This window comes from Fusarium venenatum (assembly GCF_020744135.1).
Source record: "Fusarium venenatum strain MPI-CAGE-CH-0201 chromosome Unknown EDB82scaffold_2, whole genome shotgun sequence".
Lineage (NCBI taxonomy): Eukaryota > Fungi > Ascomycota > Sordariomycetes > Hypocreales > Nectriaceae > Fusarium > Fusarium venenatum.
Genome location: NW_027072130.1, coordinates 2,171,043 through 2,191,143, shown reverse-complemented (window position 1 = coordinate 2,191,143; position 20,101 = coordinate 2,171,043). Strand labels below are relative to the sequence as shown.

Here is a 20,101-nt window from a genome sequence, read left to right as displayed (position 1 = left end):
GGCAATGTCTCAGCCAACCACCAGTGGATGTTACCTGTGACAATAAACACATACTGCACACGTCAAAACATGCCATGGCCTGCATAGTGCCTGAAAATAAACAAGGTTTTGAATCAAGGACCTCAACAGTCTCTCTTCTTCATGAATTCATCCTATTAAATCGTTCTAGATTGCGCCAGACATACCACGCAGACAGTCTAATAGTAACTGAGACACAACTTTTTCTCCAAACGGTGACGAAATTCCTCAGACCCCAGCAACATATGAAGCATTCCATTAAATTCATTCCTTTCGTCGTAAGTATTCCTTCTCGTTAACATACATAAACAAACCATGATCTAACATGTGAGTATCAGGGACCCATTCCTTCTTTCCAAAACGCCAAAAATAATGCAACCAATGCATCTGAGTGTAAACGAAAACGCTGACAGTATCCAAAACCCAAATCGAAACCCGCAATTTCATTTTCATGGTAAATTCGTATCGTCAGATAACACACAGTCTCGTCAACCCCTCTGTGCAGCACATTGCAAAATCAATCGTGCATCTGATCGTTATTACAGAGATCTCGTCGATCTCATCTTCTCGGTAAACTTTTGCATTGGGCGAACGCTCAGGCGGCGCTCGTCGCGGCCTGCTGCAACGCCAAAGTACCATCTTGATTGCTCGCGAGAGTTGGGACGGTCAAGACCCAGACGGGACTTGAGGTCTGCGGTATCACGGACAGCCAAGAAGGCTTCGTCGTGGACTGTATCCTCAGCTGTGCACAAGGCAATGAGCTCTGCGAGACAGTTGACGGGATGGGGAATGTGAAGAGCTTGACGACGAGGCAGCATCAAGGTGAGACAACCAAGGTAAAGGAACAAAAAGGCAAGTAAGACGCCAAAGACAGGCATGTTGGGAAACATCTTGACTTGGCCGCGGAAGTTGGTGAGGGCCATGAAAAGGCCGCCAGCGAGGATAGGGATAAAAATGAAAACGGTGGCCATGAAGGACATCACTGCAACTCGCCAATGGCCGTTACGAAGAGCGTTCCAAGTACACTGGAACGGAAGGCAGGCTGCGTAATCAGCAAGGATGGACTTGGATGCGATTGAGCCAGATGATCTGGACAGATCCGCCCAAGGTTGATGAACCCGCAGAGCATGGTCGACGCTTCGGAAGAGCAGGAACATGATCATGCCCAAAACCGAGGGGACAAAGGCGTAGAGGAAGTTGGCCGCAGAGAAAGATCCGCCATTGGGCCTTGCTTGAACTTGAGGGAAATAGCCCTGGTCCAGCCTCGTCTGTGGCAAGAAGGAGACCACAAGAATGGCCAGGATGAAGAGAGTCATGAAGATGACCGAGCCCAGAATGACAGGAGTGCGTAGGGCAATGGGCAAGTACCTGTAATGCGCATAGCGGACCTCGGCCTCGAGATCATCTCGGGAAGAAGCAGGCGAGATGTTGTAGCTGGCCTTCTTGGGGATAATCTTGTAGGTACTGCGGTCACCTTGGAAATCTTCACCCACAGAACCAATGCCGTACCACATGCCACCTTGTGGGCCATCCATCTGCCAGTATCCAAGTCTGTCAAGATGGCGATCTCGGAGCTGAGCTTGAAATAGGGAGCTCCTTTGAACCACATCGACGCCCTCGTAGCTTTTGGTAGTGTTGCTCTGGCTCAGTAGTGGAAGAAGATGTCCTAGAGATCGAATATCCCACATGAGACCTGTCCATCGTTTAGACCAGTACAACATCAGTAAGATGGTTGCAATCAGTAACAGAACATAGAGTGCGACAAGAGTCCAAGTGATACCCTGAACTGCAGCCCAAACCCAGCTCCCATCCTGATAGATGCAGGAGAAAGCAGTGCTCATGAGAGGAATGGTAAAGTTGGCGAGCCATGTACAAACACTGAAGAATTGGAATTGCCAAGGGCCTGTCAGTGACGGTAACAAGAACGTTAGAGGATACAGTCTTCGGAAAAGCGCGAGGTATCGTGCTCGGGGCTCAGCATCGGCCATGGCCGCGAATGGAAGTGTTCGCATTGAAGCAGCGACAACTGATTGCGCGTAAAGGAGGACAATGGCAGCAATCATCTGAGGCATGATGCGAAACAAGAAGTATTGACCACTGTATATACTTCCGGGATACGGAGTGAATCCAAATTGCTTCTGTGAGTAAACGGCGCAGAAGATGAGAGCGGTGATCATGAGCAAGCATAGTACAGTAAGAATACTCAGGGAGATTGGCCGAATGATGGCGGGCTTGAATGTGAGAGGAGGATGCGCTCGGTCGATGGGAATGGATCGAGGACGAGTCTTCTCCCGTTGGGCGAATTGGTCGTGCTCAGAGTGGTTTGAGGGAGTTGGTGGTTTAGGAGGACTTCTCACATCGTGACGAGCCGCTGGCGCAGCGTGGAACATCTCGGCGGGGATCTCTTCTTGGGGAGCGCGTGTTTCGATCGGTTCTGGTAAACGATCTTCAACGTAAGCGGGCTCCGGGCGTCTCAATTGATGGTGTCCCATCTCGTCGTTGGCATACCGTCTTGGTTGCGCGTAATCATCCTCGTAGTCATTTGATGAACCAGAGGGGAATCGCGCGGTAGAAGGACCACCATGATTTCTTGTAAGTGCTTCGAGAGCATACTGAATATAAGGCGTGTCGTCGACACCTGGAGTGACTTTGCCAGCGGCTATCGTCAATTCATCCTTTATGCTAGCCATGCGAGCTGAGTTCTCGGCGGCGAACATGGCCAATTGTGCCTCGTCGAAGCGTACAGATGTAGGACGAACAGCGGTAGGAGGACTAGGGATAGCAACAGGAGCAGGCGGTGCGGTAGGCGGTGCAGCTCGAGCACTGCGAGCAGATCGAGGCCTAGGAGGAGCAGTGTAGTGTATTTGTGTTGGCGGTGTAGGCGCTGCAAAACCTCCAGGAAGTTCAGAGCCGAAGAGTCGCTCTGGGCCGTAAATCTCAGCTGATGACGCTGTGACCTTGGATGGAGGTAGTGAAGGAGGCGAAGGAGCGAAGAAGAGAGCACCAGGTGGTGATGCTGATGGGTTGGTTGAGTTGCGGCCTACACGCTGTCTAAGATCATAGTAAGGATGAAGGATTGGCTGCGATTGATCGTCGTCGTCAATTGATTGTTGGCCTGGAGTTTGTCTCTTTGGGAGGCCTTGGCCTGTGAGGGTTTGCCCGTCAGCGACACCGACAATGAATGAAGGTGCAGTAGTAGTTGGGTGTGGATGTGGGTGTAGACGCAGGTGCAGATTGTGTAGCAAATGTGTGGTGGTGTCCAAAAGCGAATGTTGGAGGGGAAAAAGAGGGTGTAGTGTCACATACGAGGTCCTTCCACAAAGTCGAAGTTGAAGTTTTGGAAGTTCATGCTGGTTTGGGCAGGTTGACTTGAATTGTTTCCTGTTTGGCTCTGATATTGGGAGGGAGGGTATAAACTTGGCTTGCAGATGCAGACCGACTTGTTCCCACTCTCCACACTCACTCTTCGTCTCAGGACCAATTGATAGCACGAAACAGGATTCTAGAGAGAAAATAGCAAAGGCATGCTGCAGGCTAAAGAGAAAATATGAGATATGGTTGGACTATGAAGACTCTTTTCACGAGGCTGGGTTCTTTGGAGAGGCTGGTAATGATAGTAACATGAAGGCACTAAGTGTTCCCAGCCCCCGTGCCCCACCAAAGCTGGATTGATGTCTTAAAGATGACAAGGAAGGTGATGACAGGGAAGAGATTGACTTACAGCTAGAAGCAAGAAAAAGAAAAGAAAAAGTGAAGCAAAACTGTCAATACTAGATGGAGAACCAAGAGAGGTCTCGGGAGGTTCTTAAGAGTTTTGGAAAGAGAAAAAACGTTGGGCAGAGAGAAAAGTCGGGTTTCCATGGGATGCTGATGGATGTCTTGCGACTGCTGTGTTGTCACTGCACGGGCAAAGAACAAGGCCAGCGCAAAGTTTGGCTATACCTAGTCGGGTCTAAATCATACGGCCCGTCGGGAGCAAGCTCACCATGACTGATGGCTTGAGCTGTCACAATCACACCTCCATTTAGAGAATGATGGATATGAATTTGGTCTAGGTAGATGCCTACGAGGCTACTAGTTGTATAGGCTACTCTTGTTTGTAAAGCTTGTGCTCAGATGCCCATCTTGGTTTGTAAAGCTCACTACACTAGTCTTCCTAATTAGAAGGTAATGACGTCTGTCTTACCCCAGACTAGAAGTTCCCACTCATGATTGACAGGGGTCTGAGACATTACCAACCACCTCATGAGCTCACCTAGGCAATCAGCTCAGCTTCCTCTCATGGCTTTGGTGAGCGTTTAGAGATTCGGCTACGAGTTCGAAGTGTCATGCCGACCGTTTCAGGCACTAGCGTTCGTTGTCAATTCGACTGTCCGATATTTTGTTTGACCTTAATAGACTGAATGCTTTGAACAGGGAGAGAACTCGGGTAGGGAGTAACACAAGAGTCACACAACAGCAGAGGTGCGGTCAGGCATCTAATTTTATACAAACACACTGACCTTCACTAATAGAGAGAGATGAAAATAGTAATTCATTTTTAGATCAACTTAATCATAAGTAATTCATCTTCAACTGTCAAATCTGTTTCTCATGCGAACTACATGCAAAAGCAACCTGAACTCGGCTTACACTAGCTGAAGTGGCATCACCGACCCACTGACAGCTCAAATACTGTACACATAGAGCATATTCTGCAAGGGCGCGCTGTAATTAATGTATCTCATACTAATTCATGCAAGGTACATGCAACATAAAAACAAAATAGATTGGAAAAGAGACCAGGATTGTATCTATGGTTGGTGTTTGATATGTCTGTCCCAGTCTTTGAGAGGTTGGTTATCAAAGCGTCGGGTTCCCTCTGCGTCATGGTAGTAAGGTCAACACGACGAGAAACACTGTCTCCCGGTCCTTTGGAATGATTTTCTATTGGCGAACAGGTAAAGATTATGGGTTTCCCTGTTAAGATCAATGCTGGGCAATCTGATTTTCTCTTTACTTCAAGGGATGAAGTAGTGGCTGGCTGGCCGGCTTGGACCACCAGTGGTTTGATTAGTCAATCAGCTGAAAACTATTCAAGCTTCCAGCCATGCATAAACAGTTTCACTGGAAGAGTAATAAAAAAATAATTTACGCCGCCTCGTATTGAACGTCTCTTTTTGGGTTCATTTACAACCAACTAAAGTCAAAACGTTTTCCACGGGCTAGACGGGGCACTCGTTGGATTGAGTTTGACATTTCAGACTACTAACCTAGCTCAATTGACGATTAATCACGTGATCGTGTCTTAGTCGTGTCTCTGTAAGCCTGAGATAATCAACCAAAATCTTGCATGCATCCCCACAATTTGGAACTGTCAATCATTGACCAATCCGCTGAGCAATGATGACAAAGTTAATGAGAAATGGCAAAACACAATTAGCTATATCTTGTCAGCGTTTTTCAATCAACTTCAAATTTAATACAGGTATATTCTCGTGAATTCGGTGAATTCGTCTATATATGTTTCGTTCCGGTCCCTTGATTGCGATTTTCGTCGCTGCAGTTTCCATCCTCATCATCATCTATTCACCAGCAAACAGCTACATCAACCACCTTCAACAACTTACCACAAACTTCATCTTCACAAACAAATCATCAACAATAGAAGCAGCTCATCAGAGCCAAATGATCAACGCTGCAAAGAACATGTCCAAGTCACTCCGCCAAGCAAAGATCACTCCCCACCGTTCCAGCAACAGGGGTCACAGCGACCATGGCTGGCTCAACACATACCACTCGTTTTCTTTTGCCGACTGGTATGACCCAAAGTTCACTCACTTTGGTTCTCTCCGCGTCCTCAATGAGGATCGTGTAAAGGCCAACTCGGGTTTTCCCACGCACCCTCACCGTGACTTTGAGATCTTCTCTTACATCATTGGAGGAGAACTCACACACCGAGACTCAATGCTCACCAAGGGTAAGGAGGGAGGCCAGTCCGACAAGTTCTTCCGCATGAATCGAGGAGACGTCCAATTCACTACTGGTGGAACTGGCATCGCCCACTCTGAATTTAACGAGCACAAGTCCGACACTGTGCACTTTCTGCAGATCTGGGCCATTCCCTGGAAGCGCGGCCTGGTTCCCCGATACCACACCCGTCACTTCAGCGATGAGTCCAAGAGACAGGGCTTTGTCAAGATTCTGAGCCCTCTCAAGGGCGGCGAGGATGCTACTGCCCAGCAGGAGAAGGTTGCCGAGCCCGTCATTCCCGACACCATCCCCATCCACGCCGATTTTGTCATGGGAGCTGGTATCATCGAGCCAACCAACAAGTTCGAATGGACAGTTGGAGGAGGCGCTACTGAGCAAACCAAGAGAAAGGTTTACGTGCACGTTCCCATGACCAAGGGAGGAAAGGCCAAGATCCGTCTGGATGGCCGCGAGGATGCTGAGATCTTCGAAGGCGACGGCGCCTTTATTGAGGGTGTCAACGCCGGAGATAAGCTCGCAGTGGAAAGCATTGGTGAGGTAGAGGCAGAGGTTGTTGTTTTGGACACTGCATAAGCACAAAATGTCCAGTCATGACTTGGCCGAAGATTTCCTATTCGTATACTATAGATGGGCGAGCGATATCGCTCGAGAGAAGTCTCTGAATGTATTTAGCGTAAATCAGTAAAATTGATTTTCCTTCTATAAAATCTCTCAATTCCCCTCTGACCTAAAATAGTGATGTGTGTAACCAACAAGTGGAGGCATCAAATGACTCAGGCAACACAGTTGTGAACGAGATCGACAAGGAAGGTTGTTGTCCCAATTGAATCCGCAGTGGAGAATAATTTGAGCTCGTTCTAGGACCTACAGGACGAGAACAAGGTTCGTTTATCCAACAGTGTAAGGAAAGCGACATCATATCCATGAATGATGGCCGAATCTTTTGTATGTTTTTAGGGCGTTGCTGAGCACTTGAGGGATCCACGACTGACCTTGGTCTGCCGAGCCAGTAGTTATACCTGCAATGTAAATGAATAGTCCACTATCAGATTGGACGAGAAAGAGTGAAGGACACGTAAGATGGCTAGGAGGGAAATCGATATATCTGACATTGAGGGAAAAGAATTGGGTATTGTTAGTTGATGTTGAAGCCTGCTTGATAAAGCCGATGGGCCAAGATCGTGACGCTGAAGTCAGTCTTCCAAAGTAGGGTCCTGGATTTGTTCGCCAAGTGAAACGGTTGGATTTTGGTGCGAGACGGCTTTGTGAGGAGATTGTGTAGAGGTCAGGCCAAAAAGAAAAGGCGGTGGATGTGCGGTCGATGAATGTAAGACCCAATAGCAAAATAGAAACACGAGAATAACCACAGACCATAGGTAGACAACAGGGGGTCATACATGAGATATAAGAAGTAATCACAATGGGTGTTCTTAATATGCCACATCTGATACCCTTCGAAACAAATATTGGTAAATATTGGACTAACTGACAACTTGGCTAGCGGCTGTTATTGAGAGTAAACCATGAGTTCTAGGCTCATCAGAAGGAAAAAAAGAATAAAAGCCACAATCGGAGCCAAGGCGGAGGTCTCAGGCTAACAATCAAACTCCTTTTGTTATTCGTTATCTGTTTCTCTAGGTACCTACCTAGGTACGTACAAAGGTGAGCGATGCATTTACATGATACTTCAAGAAAGTATTGAGGTAGGTAGGATGGATTAAATATCTGATGTCACTATAATAAGGATTCTCGGGAGGAAGCGAAGAGTGTCGATCAATGGCAAGGAATAACCCCTCCGATCAGCCATGTCACAACGTGGTCAGAGCTTGAGGGTCCTTGGCTCCATCACCGCCAAGTCGAGTCTCCAGAGGTTAGACCCTTATTAAAAGTGGCGATCAATTTCCTCTCACGGGTTCCATTGGTAAAGGAAGCCAGTATCTGTCCAGCATTCATCAGAAGTGACAATAGCTTCCATCCAATATTTACACTATGATTTTAGCCCTACAGCGATGACTCGAGCTGTAACAAAATGCTATTGGTCAACCGAGATGCAGGAACCGCTAGTCGCATCGCTTAAGTTAGCTCACGACTCCACGGGAAAGCTGGACCCAAACAGGGGTAGGAGCCCGAGAACCAACAACGAACAAAGTTACAACCAACCTCTACAGCTTCTTTCTTCATCACTCGGTTTCCCCTTGGGCTTTTCTTAGTTTGGAAAACTGAGCCGAGGCTTTAGGTTCAAGTTCAAGGAGTTCTTTTTGATATACAACGGGTCACTCAGCAATGCAGTTCAAATCTCAGTCAAAAGACGTGGTCAAGCTCAGCTATTCATTCATGTCAACTTGATCTATCTTTGCCGGAAATACTTAACCTTGTTTTGAATCCCTATACCCACAGTTAGAATGCCTCTTGAAGTCTTAGCCCTCACCGGAAACCTCCCAACGTTGACGCCGCGATTCAGGAGGATATCACCCGTCCACGGAGTTTCGGTACATTTGGTTCTCTTGCCAAGATCAAATCTACATCACTCCGCCTCGTAGCGTCAAGAAATGGTATCATTTATTCATCTTAGCCTTATCTCTATTCTCCATTCTCCCCTTGGCGTATCGGTTACACGGCTCAGCTGCCCATTTTTCAATAGTCCCTCGCTTTCGACCAACGCTTAGCCTGTTCCTGAAAACGATAGTCTACTAACTAACAACTTCAGCTGTCTAAACTGCACAAACGTGCAGCCTCTTAGACCTAAACTTTCTCACTTTTTTCTCTAGTGGAGATTGCTTCTTGTAGCGCGGCCGACATCAAGCTGTCCCATCGAGAACCCCAAAAGTCCATGTCGAAACCGCACCTCTCTAGTGAGAAGAGTATTGACTATGTCCAAGATAGGCAACTTCCAACCCATATGGCTGGGTTCCAGCAGCTTGACTAACAGTGGAAAGGAGATGCGTCCAGTGCGAGCAGCCCCTTGCTCGGAGTAGAGTAGCTCTCTTGATAATATATGGCATTCCCTCTTCTTCTCTCTCGTGCTCTTATTGTTTCCCATCAACTTCGTTGACACTCGATCCAAGTGACGACCTGGTTCTAGGCCCCATTGCAAGCTTTGGTTTGCGTCCTTTCTTTGATCGCGATATCATCACACATTCTTTACCGGCCTTGGCCACTTTACAGTCTTTCACGCAATACCGTCTTTTGATCAGTCACTATGGATCTGTCTTCTATCCCCAACAATCTTCCAGTCATTGCTCCTGTCATTCAGGCCTTCGGTGGTCTCAATGGCTACTGGGTATGTACACTGTCGCAACCATAAAGAACCGTTAACTAAGTGTATCTCCTACCTAGGGTCAACGCGGGTTTGAGCCCCTCAAAGCCTACTGTGACTCTCACCCTGAATACATCACACTCTCTTTCGTGAACCAAGCTCCCGAACACAGTGACTCGAATCTTCCCGGAACCAACTTTGCTGGGCATTGTGCAGGCGGCACCTATGAAGACTCCAATCTCCTCAGCGAATGCTATACCATCAAGGAAGGAATTCCGTACTGCAAGGATCGTGGTGTCAAAATTCTACTGAGTATCGGTGGTGTTTACAACGAGGCAGGAAGTAACTATAAGGTGACCAACGACGACAAAGGCCGAGAGTTTGCCGACTTCCTCTACAAGGCGTTCGGTCCTTACAATGAGCATTCGGGTACTATTCGCCCCTTTGACAGTGTCGATGAAGATGGCAATACTGTTCATGCTGCAGTTGATGGTTTCGATTTCGATATCGAACATGATCTTCGTAAGTGATTGAGTAAGACATCTTCTAGAGTTGAACATTCGTTAACAATTGAAAGCCAATGGCCCTTACATCGCCATGATCAACCGACTTCGCGAACTCGACGAAGGAATCACTATCACTGGTGCGCCTCAGTGCCCAACTAGCGAGGAGTACTTTTACATGAAGGAGATGATCCAGTCGGCCAAGTTCGATGCCCTGTTTGTGCAATTTTACAACAACCGCTGGTGTGATGCCGTTTCAGAAGATCTTGAGGGTGAAGGTTTTAACTACGACAAGTGGGTGGATATAATCGAAGACAGTGATTGCAGCAAGGATGCCAAGCTGTATGTCGGTCTCCCTGCTAGCGAAGAAGCCGCACCAGGTGGCGGTTACCTTGAGCCCGAAGATCTGAAGGATCTTGTCTGTGAACTCACGACAAAGTCTCATTTCGGTGGTGTTTCTCTGTGGGATCTCACTCGTGGAGAAGAGAACATTGTTGACGGAAAGAGCTACAACGAACATGTCATGGATGCTCTCAAGTATGGCTGTGCCCCTGTGCCAGTTCCTACTACCACCACCAGCGCCATGACCACAACCACTGAAGAGGCTTCTACCTCTACCGACGTCGCGACAACTGAAGCATCCACAGTTGATACTACCACTGCATCTAATGTTTCTACAACTTCTGGTGCTTCATCGACGGAGGATGCTACTTCGACTGACACCACCACCGCCTCTGATGTATCTTCAACTGATGATGCCACAGCTACCTCTGACATTTCTGCTACCACCAACAGCGATGCCGCCACTTATACTGCCGCCACCACTTCCGCCGATGCCACTGCTTCTACTGATGCTGTATCAACTGATACTACTGCTTCTACTGGTGCTGTATCAACTGATACTACTGCTTCTACTGATGCTGTATCAACTGATGCTACTACTTCAACTGATGGTGCTTCTACCGACGCTATTGCCTCAACTGATACTACTACTTCTACCGATGCTACTGCTTCTACTGATGCCACTGCATCCGCGGAGACAGCTACTAGTGCCGGTACAAACACTTCCAGCGCCGTCACCGAGTCTACCACTGGAGCATCTGTCACAGCCACAGAATCTTCAGCTGACACCACTATGGCTTCAACGACCGACAGTGCCTCGACAAGTGATGCCCTCTTTGTTACATCTGACGTGTCTGCGACTGTTGATAATTCTGCTGCCACTGGAGCAGCTTCTAGCTCAACTGTCGATTCCCCCATTAGCAGCGACACTGCTACTGGCACTGCTGCGACGACCGATGTTTCGCGAGCTACAGAGTCGACCGCTTCGGCCACAAAGACTGAGCCCGCGACTGTCGCGACCGCCTATAGCACTCTCCGAGGCTGGAACACTACATCAACGGGCACCGCTGCCTACACACAGACATACGGTAACCCTTCTACCCTTGTTCATTCTGGCTCTCTTACCACAAAGGGATCGCCTGCCTACACCAACTATCCTGGAAACACAGATGCTGTTAGCATGACTACCAGCACCGTCTGCACTACGCGAGTCCACACCGTCACCAAGTGCCCCCCTGAGGTTGTTGACTGTCCCTATGGATCTGTCACAACTGAGACTATTCCCTTGTACACTACCGTCTGCCCAGTCACTGGTAAAGCTAAGCCTACTGATTACGCTTCCCAGTATGCTGCTCCTCCTCAGTATGAGACCAGGACTGTCTACACCACAAGTGTCCACACCATCACCAAGTGCGCTCCTGGTGTCGTTAACTGCCCTTACGGATCTGTCACCACTGAGACTGTCCCTGTCTACACTACTATCTGTCCTGTAACAGAGGCTGATAAGCCAGCTCCTACTGATGTCCTTGTCAACCATAAGACCAAGACTCTCTACACGAGCCAGGTTCATACCGTCGCCCAGTGTCCCCCTGAGAACCCCAACTGCCAAGTCGGTGCCGTCACTACCGAGATCGCATCATGGACAACAGCCATTGTGCCCGTCAAGGAGACCCAGTCCATCAAGGCTTACAAACCTGTTGCCGAGCTCCCTAAGCCGCTAACGGTTGGATCTCATCTCAATGGCACAGTCTACACCAGCGTTGCTGTCCCCCCTGCTACGCTCAAGACAGCAACCAAGCCTGGTGTTTTCGAGCAGGCCAAGCCCACAGACAAGCAGCCTGCTCAAGAGCAACACTCTGGCGCTGCTGCTCCCACAGGTGGCCACAACGGTGAGGCTCCTATCGATACCTATATACCCACGTCCATTACTCCCGTTACTGCTGGCGCCTCTTCAATGGCCGTAGGCCTGACTGCTTTGGCAGGCATTGCACTTCTGCAAGTCCTTGCTCTGTAGTAGTGTCACCACGTTTACTCTCCTTTTTGTTGATTCTTCTTTTTCTTTTTCTGGTTAGCAAAACCGGGATCGCTTTACTATACCTTCTTCAACGTAAAGGGCAACCTTTACAACTTCATGTCACTCCAATTATGTTATAATGTGTATAGAACGAATACATAACTACCCATGTTACGGCTAAAACTCAATAATAATGTCCAATGTAGTTTATAGAAACAACTGCGATTGTGTATATGACAATGTTTCAGAAAATCTCACCTGATTATGTTATGTATATGTATATGAAACGCTCTTCTACGCTCAACTCGATGAATCTAAGTTACCGGGTATTCTAACGTTATTTGCTTATCAATTGGCGTTTATCCAATGCGTTGTTTATTTGTCCCTGTCTTTGGTGAACGTTTAAAGTGTCACAAGCTGGGTTTCTGAATGCAGACAAAAACGTCAGCGGCTGCCACTATATCCCATTTTGTGCTGGATCGTCGCTTTGGGCACCATCCACAAGACAAGCATTGTGCATATCGAAATAACTCGGTACTTCAACATTTGCAATTAAATTGAGTACCCCAATATCTTTTGTAGATTTATCATACCTCTAATTAATATATGACAAGTGCTGCAAGTTTACAAGTAATGCCATACCCTTAACTCCTAATAGCAGTGTTATCTCACCGGCTTTACGGTAATGCTTAATCTAGTGATTGGTTGATGATGAAGACGTCATTCGATATGAGGGGAAGCTTCTCATTAAAGACAGCCTACAAAAAGTCCATGGAGTTTGGTGAAGGTGACGAATATTTAGGGCAGTGCTTGATTACCCTGACAAGGTGTCAATGATAGGCCGTAGAGAAATAGCCGATGTATGGTGGATGCTACATTATTGATCATCCAAGCTCAGATTAACTATCAGACTACTTTATTCTGTATCCGTATTCCAGTCGTGGCTGATCCTGAATGTGTTGGGTCGGCTCTTCATCTCCACCTGGCGTGAAGCTCTAAAACTAGTAGGTGCTGCCCCTCGTTAACCTAACGGAACTTGCCTACCTACCTATGTCACTCTATCGTCTTGCCTTGTCTGTAACGACGACGTTGTTTATAATCAACTAGAACAAACTTGACGGATGCATCAACCACGATATTCTTGATCAGGTCACTTTATTCTTTTCTCCCCTACTACACGACTTTAATCATCGCCAACAACACCAAATAATAGCATCTACACCCAAAATCTTGGCATTGGTCAAAACAACCCCTGTTATCGATACTATAGCGCGCTACCTTGCTGCACATCCAGTATCTGGCCCCTTATCCTCGATTGTTCCCCGCCTCGATTCGGCTGGCATAACGTACGGTTGCTTGGTGCGCTCGGTCCATTGACGAGACGTTGGCCAAAATGTCTGAGACTGGCGATAGGTGAGTTGAGTGATAACTTAATGATACTGTTGTTGCAGCACCAAGTAAAGCATCCCGCATTCATCTTGGCATGTCAGGTTGATTCGCCATTCCTGCTGCACGCACATGCGTCTATGTAGACCCAGCTTGGCCAGTCTCCAGTCCACATCAGACATTGGATGCTTCTCTTTTTATTTAAACTTAGCTTCCCCTCCGATTCTGGGCTGGCCTTGCCCTGGGCTATTTGACCAACACCAACCACCCCAGTATCAAAGTCGTTCCACCTACTGACCGCTGTTTATCTTTTATCTTCAGCATCCACAAGCGGTCCAAATCCGCTGCCGCCCTCTCTCTCCTGCGGCGCAACAATACTCGAGACGAAGAGTCTGGTTCCGAAGACGGAAGGCTTCGGCAAGCTCCTTCATCCTCGAACCCGGCCTTGACCCCGATCAACCCCATGGCGCACCAACAGAGCCCCCGCGGCCACGCCGCCAAACAGTCCGTTTCCTCGGCTGGCCTCTCTCCTACGGTTTCCAACCCATCTCCGTCAAAGCCTCAGCAGGTCCTCACATCACCCACTACCGATAAGAGCACCGCAAGCCTCGAGCAGTCTGTTCGCAAGTTTAGATTTGTCGAGGCCCTACGAAGCGGCGACACATCATCCATCTCCCGCGCCATTCGCGAAACTGCTGAGAATGCCCCCCGCCCGAGCATTTCCTCTGTAAACGGCTCCTCTTCAGGCGCCCTTGACGATACTACAATCCTTCACCTGGCTATCCAGTGTGCTGAATTTCCCGTCATTGAATACGTCTTGTCCGATGGACAGGGATCGATCGATGTCAATGCTCGTGACAAGGATGGAAACACCCCGCTTCACTTGGCCGCAATCCAGGGCAGAACCACAGTTGTGAAGCTTCTCTTGGAACAAAAGGATATCAATGATGCCATCGCCAACGCGCAGGGTAAATTGCCACTGGATGTAGCGCGAAACCCTGAAATCTTCCAGCTTTTGCAGCTCTCAAGATCGCTTTTTGCCGAAGCCAAGGTCAAGCAAGTTCAGGAGCTGATCGCGCGGGGCAATTATGCCGCACTTGCTGGCGTTCTCGAGGAGCACCGCGTCAAGACTGTTCTCGACATCAACAGCCCCGAATTCGCATCCGAGCCTGTCACCGTCCAGACTGGAGGCACTTTGCTCCACGAAGCTGCCCGGAAGAAGAACACCAACCTCATCCAAGTCCTCCTTCTCCATGGCGCCGACCCGTTCCGCCGCGATCGAAAGGGCAAACTACCCCAGTCCGTCACCAGCGACGATGCTACAAAGGGCATTCTCAAGAAATCCCCTGCAGCCGTTGCTGCCCAACGGGGAATCCAGGAGAAGGCAGTGCTTGGACAGGCTGCTTCCCAGGGCACAGCAGGTTCTACCTCCGGCGATCCTCTAGCTGGGCGAGAAGCTCGTGAGATGAAGGGCTATCTCAAGAAATGGACCAACTATAGAAAGGGTTACCAGTTACGTTGGTTCGTACTTGAGGATGGTGTTCTCAGTTATTACAAGCACCAGGACGACGCAGGCTCTGCATGCCGTGGTGCCATCAATATGCGGATTGCCAAACTTCACATGAGCCCTGACGAGAAGACAAAATTTGAAATCCACGGCAAATCTTCTGTCAAGTATACCCTCAAGGCAAATCACGAAGTCGAGGCCAAACGATGGTTCTGGGCCCTGAACAATTCAATTCAGTGGTCCAAGGATCAGGCCAAAGAAGAAGAGAAACGGGCAGCTCGTGGTGCTGAGCTTTTGCGGCAAGCCAAGGCTGACCCGAGCACCCTTTCTCTTCAGGAATCTCATAGCGAGGGTACTAGTGTTACGGACCTGCGCAGAAACAGCTCTCAACTCCCGAGCAGATCGCTTTCAAAGATCTCTTCGGTTGATCAACGACCGAGCCACGCTAGCCCCGGCACTAGTGGCAGTGTTGAAGAAGATGAATTCGTGGATGTCGAGACAGACGCGGGTACCTCGCGAGTATATAAGAATGGAGCACCGACACACAACGACATGGATGATGATGATGACTATGGCGATGACATGAGCCTCCACGAAGAGCCTACCGCCACGAAAGATGCGCTAAATATTACAGCCCAATCGGCCAAGCTTCAGCTCGAAACAATGTCTCATGTTCACCAGGCCCTCCTTAACGAGCTTAACCAAAACCCAAATACACCTCTTTCTGATAACAGCGTATCACAAGCTCTAGGCACCTATGATGGTGCCATTCGAAGTCTATCCACCCTTGTTGCTGATTTACTCCGGATATCAAAGGACCGGGATGCCTACTGGCAGTACCGTCTCGATCGGGAGGCCAATATGCGACGCATGTGGGAGGAGAGTATGGCACAGGTTGCTCGTGAGCAAGAGGTTTTGGAAGCTCGTGTCGGAGAAGCAGAGAAAAGGCGTAAGGCAACAAAGAGGGCGCTGCGTGAGGTTATCGAAAGCGGCATCCCCGTTGGAGCTGAGCTCCCTATCCAGGACACACATGTGGAAAAGGAGTTGGATGACAACAGAGAAAAAGAGGACGAGGAGGGACAGTTCGAAGATGCAGCGACCAAACTATCAGCACCAGCAGCGGCAACGGCACAGCCTAAGTCACCCACAATGAAGACTGTCCGAAGGAAACCCACGATTGTTGTAGACTTGTCTGAGAGCGAATCCGAACAAGAGGACGAGTTCTTTGACGCTGTGGACGCCGGCCAAGTTGAGGTATCAGAACTGCCTGCTGATGAGATTCAGCCCAAAAGCCAGGATATCGTTGTGTCCGGCGGAATGGACATCAGCTCCTCTTTCAAGGGTTACGAAAATGGTGTTCGAACGAGACTCAAAATGGACGCTGATGACCGACCCAAGATTTCTTTATGGGTAAGTGTGCTATACGCAAACAATATCTTCGTTATACTGACTCTTAATAGGGTATTCTCAAGTCTATGATTGGCAAGGATATGACCAAGATGACTCTGCCTGTTTCATTTAACGAGCCGACTTCTCTCCTCTACCGCGCTGGTGAGGATATGGAGTATGCTGACTTGCTCGACCTGGCCGCGGATCGAGCTGACTCGATTGAACGGCTCATCTACGTGGCTGCTTTTGCTGCCAGTGAATACGCATCCACGATTGGCCGTGTAGCTAAACCTTTCAACCCTCTTTTGGGAGAGACGTTCGAATACGTACGACCTGATAAGGGGTACCGCTTCTTCATCGAACAAGTCAGCCACCACCCACCTGTTGGCGCGGCCCATGCAGAGGCACCCAAGTGGTCTTACTGGGGAGAATCAGCCGTCAGGTCCAAGTTCTACGGTAAATCTTTTGACATCAACCCCTTGGGCACGTGGTTCCTCAAGCTTCGTCCTACCGCTGGAGGCAAGGAAGAACTTTACACGTGGAAAAAAGTTACCTCTTCAGTCATCGGTATTATTACCGGAAACCCAACAGTTGACAACTATGGTGTTATGGAGATTAAGAACTGGACGACAGGCGAGGTGGCTCATGTCGAATTTAAGCCACGTGGCTGGAAGGCATCTAGCGCATATCAAGTATCTGGAAAGGTCACTGATGCTTCCGGCAAAGTGCGCGTCAGTCTCGGTGGTCGCTGGAACTCCAAGCTGTACGCTCGCCTAACACCGGGTTACGAGGCAGCAATCGATGAGTCAAAGGAGAGTGGTGCCGATATGGCACACAGCGGTCTCTCCGACCCCAACCGGGCGTATCTCATCTGGAAGGCAAACGAGCGGCCAACTGGAATCCCTTTCAACTTGACACCATTCGTCTTGACATTCAACCATATAGATGACCAGTTGCGGCCTTGGCTTCCTCCTACCGACTCTCGTCTCCGCCCTGACCAGCGTGCAATGGAGGACGGAGAGTATGACTTTGCTGCCGAGGAGAAGAATCGCTTGGAAAACGCACAGCGAGCACGTAGACGACTTCGAGAGGAGCGTGGCGAAGAGTTCGCACCTGCTTGGTTCCAAAAGGCACGCTGTGAGATCACGGGAGAGGAGTACTGGCAATTCACCGGCAAATATTGGCAACAGCGCGAGAAGGCTGGACCACAGGGCGACCCTCAAGCTGCTTGGGAGGGATTGGAGCCCATTTACGAAGACCATGTGGATGAGAATCAGGATACAGTTCAGTATTAGTGCTTTTGAGTAGAAAATTGTTAATAGCCTGTTAAAGCGAACAAGGAGAGTCGGAGTACAAGGTGTGCAGCAATCGGTGGAGGAACGTTGTACAAATGAGAGACAAGAAGCGAGTGTATGTTACAATGAGTTATAGTTGTTGAAATGTCACGTTGGAATGATAACATCGTGTTCGTTATTGGCTTGCCGTTGTAATTCCCGGACCGGAGAATAAAAGTGTTGAACTGCCGGTCACGGGCTGGTTGATAACTCGGCCCCACGATCGGTAGGAGTCCGAACCTCGGCAAAAAACTAATTAGTTCCTTATTTCGTTACAGCTACAGCACCTTGCTAGCCTTAAACTCGTCAGGGGCCGGTTACGTATGAGTCTCGTCTTTCTTATCAATACCTGTAAAAGCCCGGTCTACAATCTTGACTTTGTTCTCTCTACCCATTTAATATCCTGCTTGTCCTTTAGAACATCAACAAAAATTCTCTATTAATAGTATCGGCGCGTTCAATTAACGCGGCGAAGAGTACACAATGACCGTTATTGAAGGAAACGTTAGGCCAACGCTGCTGCGACCGCCAGAGCATGACGAAGATAAGTCTTTGATTGAGAACGTCTTGGACGTTACCGAGCTCAAGGTTCTAGGAACAGTAAGTTGTGCTTTATATTTTCGTTGATATCAGGGCGTATATCGTTGCTACGACACGTACAACATCACCCATGCTCAGTCAATTCATGATAGAGACAGACAATATTAGCAAAGACAAAATTTACTAACTGACCCCAGGATATCTTCACAAACACACATCCTCAATGGCGTCCCCCTGGAGCCCGTGGTATTTATGGCGGCGCCGTCATCGCCCAATGCCTTGCCGCTGCGCAAAAGACAGTTCCAGAGACATTCTTGGTGCACTCCCTCCACTGTTATTTTCTCCTTGCTGGCTCGTCCGAGACCCCAATCCTCTACCACGTTGAGCGGGTACGCGATGGCCGCTCATATGCGACACGCACGGTCCAGGCACGACAGAAGGGCGCATGCATCTTTACCACCACTATCAGCTTTGTGCGCCAGGTTAGTCCAGACAAGAAGCAGCGGGAGGTGAGCCATGCGGCGACCCTTCCAGAGAACGTAACTGCACCCGCGGATGATTGGGACGGCGAGCCAGAGTGGGCAAGGACCGGACCCTTTCAGAGTCACAGAATTGAGGTGCTGGGTTCCAATGACCCTGAAGTAAAGCCACAGGACCGCAAGAGCAGACAGTGGATGCGATCGCGACAAAAGATCTCAGCTGCAGGCGGCCACCAAGCACATCTAAATGCTTTAGCCTACATGTCGGATAGCTACTTTATCGGCACCGTCTCCCGCCTCCATGGCCTATGGCGCTTCCCATTCTCCCCTGAAGAGGTCCCCTCACTAGATGAGAAGACGCAGGAAAAGGTCAAGGAGATGTGCGAGTTTGAAGGCATGGGTTCCAACGTTGAGGACTGGAAGAAGAGAGATCACGTCGGCATGATGGTGAGTCTAGACCACAGCATCTACTTCCACGAGCCGACGGCCGTCAAGGCGGATGAGTGGATGTTTACAGAGACGGAGAGTCCATGGGCAGGAGATGGCAGGGGCGTTGTTACGCAGAAGATCTTTGGCAAGGATGGAGCCTTGCTGGCGACATGTTTCCAAGAGGTGAGTCCTGACTTGTTACCTTGTGATATTATGAGTACACTGACTTTGTGCAGGGCGTTGTTCGACTTAAGAAAGACGGTGGAGAGAAAGCTGCAAAGCTGTAGTTTTTCGTCGTTGGCTATGTGATTGTTCATTTTGTTTGTTTACTGATACCACAATAATACTATTCCCTATTCAACTTCTGCTGGTTTGTTTCGATATCCCGTCTCAACATTATTTATGTTCTGTTCAGTTTTTTAATGGAAAGTTGAACATTTCTCTTTGAGTAGGCTGTTCTTCTCAGGTCATCCACACATGACCCTTGTTTTCCTAGAAGTTATTACATCATTACAAGATTGATGTTGTATAATATAAAGATCGCATTCACTTCGCATTCCTTTCTGCGATGTGAATACACGGTATCGCGCTTAGCGCACAGTCATGCTCACAAGGACAGTTGTACCTCTCTCTCAATAGGTTGGGATTTTGTTTGTCCATTGACGCTAACTTTCTGTTCACCAAGAATAAGTGCAGACCATGTCGTTTGTCTGATTGACCTCAACCCCCAGATTTGGTATAAATTATCCCCTCCATCCTGATCGAAATAAGTTTTCTTTTTCTTCGTATCCTCAACAAACTGAGTTCTTCCATCTCCTACGTTTTCACTCACACAACCCATACCTGTCAGGTAAGTCTATCATCATATCCTATCTACACAACTCTGGTTTTCCCCTTCCTCCTTCCACACACACGCAAATCTCTTTTGAGA

General features: G+C 48.7%; 5 protein-coding genes across 5 annotated transcripts; 3 read left to right on the top strand and 2 right to left on the bottom strand.

Moving 5' to 3' along the window:
* Positions 1-557: 557 nt before the first annotated feature.
* EDB82DRAFT_474129 (uncharacterized protein) lies at positions 558-4,250 on the bottom strand (the record flags this gene model as incomplete). Its single annotated transcript, XM_065608014.1, has 3 exons — positions 558-3,520; positions 4,004-4,081; positions 4,205-4,250. The coding sequence occupies 3 exons, from the start codon at positions 4,248-4,250 to the stop codon at positions 558-560; spliced, it is 3,087 nt and encodes a 1,028-aa protein (XP_065464581.1).
* Positions 4,251-5,364: 1,114 nt separating this feature from the next.
* Positions 5,365-7,001, top strand: EDB82DRAFT_495995 (RmlC-like cupin domain-containing protein). Its single transcript, XM_025733601.2, has 2 exons — positions 5,365-6,931; positions 6,984-7,001. The coding sequence occupies exon 1, from the start codon at positions 5,521-5,523 to the stop codon at positions 6,562-6,564; it is 1,044 nt and encodes a 347-aa protein (XP_025584490.1). The 5' UTR covers positions 5,365-5,520; the 3' UTR covers positions 6,565-6,931; positions 6,984-7,001.
* On the bottom strand, positions 6,707-7,700 carry EDB82DRAFT_139120 (uncharacterized protein). The gene is made up of 2 exons (XM_065607050.1): positions 6,984-7,700; positions 6,707-6,931 (listed from the first exon to the last, which is right to left on the bottom strand). The coding sequence occupies exons 1-2, from the start codon at positions 7,384-7,386 to the stop codon at positions 6,849-6,851; spliced, it is 486 nt and encodes a 161-aa protein (XP_065464580.1). The 5' UTR covers positions 7,387-7,700; the 3' UTR covers positions 6,707-6,848.
* Positions 7,701-13,064: 5,364 nt separating this feature from the next.
* EDB82DRAFT_495986 (Oxysterol-binding protein-domain-containing protein) lies at positions 13,065-17,888 on the top strand. The gene is made up of 3 exons (XM_065608524.1): positions 13,065-13,519; positions 13,814-16,409; positions 16,460-17,888. The coding sequence occupies exons 1-3, from the start codon at positions 13,500-13,502 to the stop codon at positions 17,681-17,683; spliced, it is 3,840 nt and encodes a 1,279-aa protein (XP_065464579.1). The 5' UTR covers positions 13,065-13,499; the 3' UTR covers positions 17,684-17,888.
* Positions 17,889-17,918: 30 nt separating this feature from the next.
* On the top strand, positions 17,919-19,585 carry EDB82DRAFT_139023 (thioesterase-like superfamily-domain-containing protein). Its single transcript, XM_065607049.1, has 3 exons — positions 17,919-17,948; positions 18,001-18,322; positions 18,460-19,585. Exons 2-3 carry the CDS (start codon positions 18,206-18,208, stop codon positions 19,477-19,479), a joined length of 1,137 nt encoding a protein of 378 aa, XP_065464578.1. The 5' UTR covers positions 17,919-17,948; positions 18,001-18,205; the 3' UTR covers positions 19,480-19,585.
* Positions 19,586-20,101: the final 516 nt, after the last annotated feature.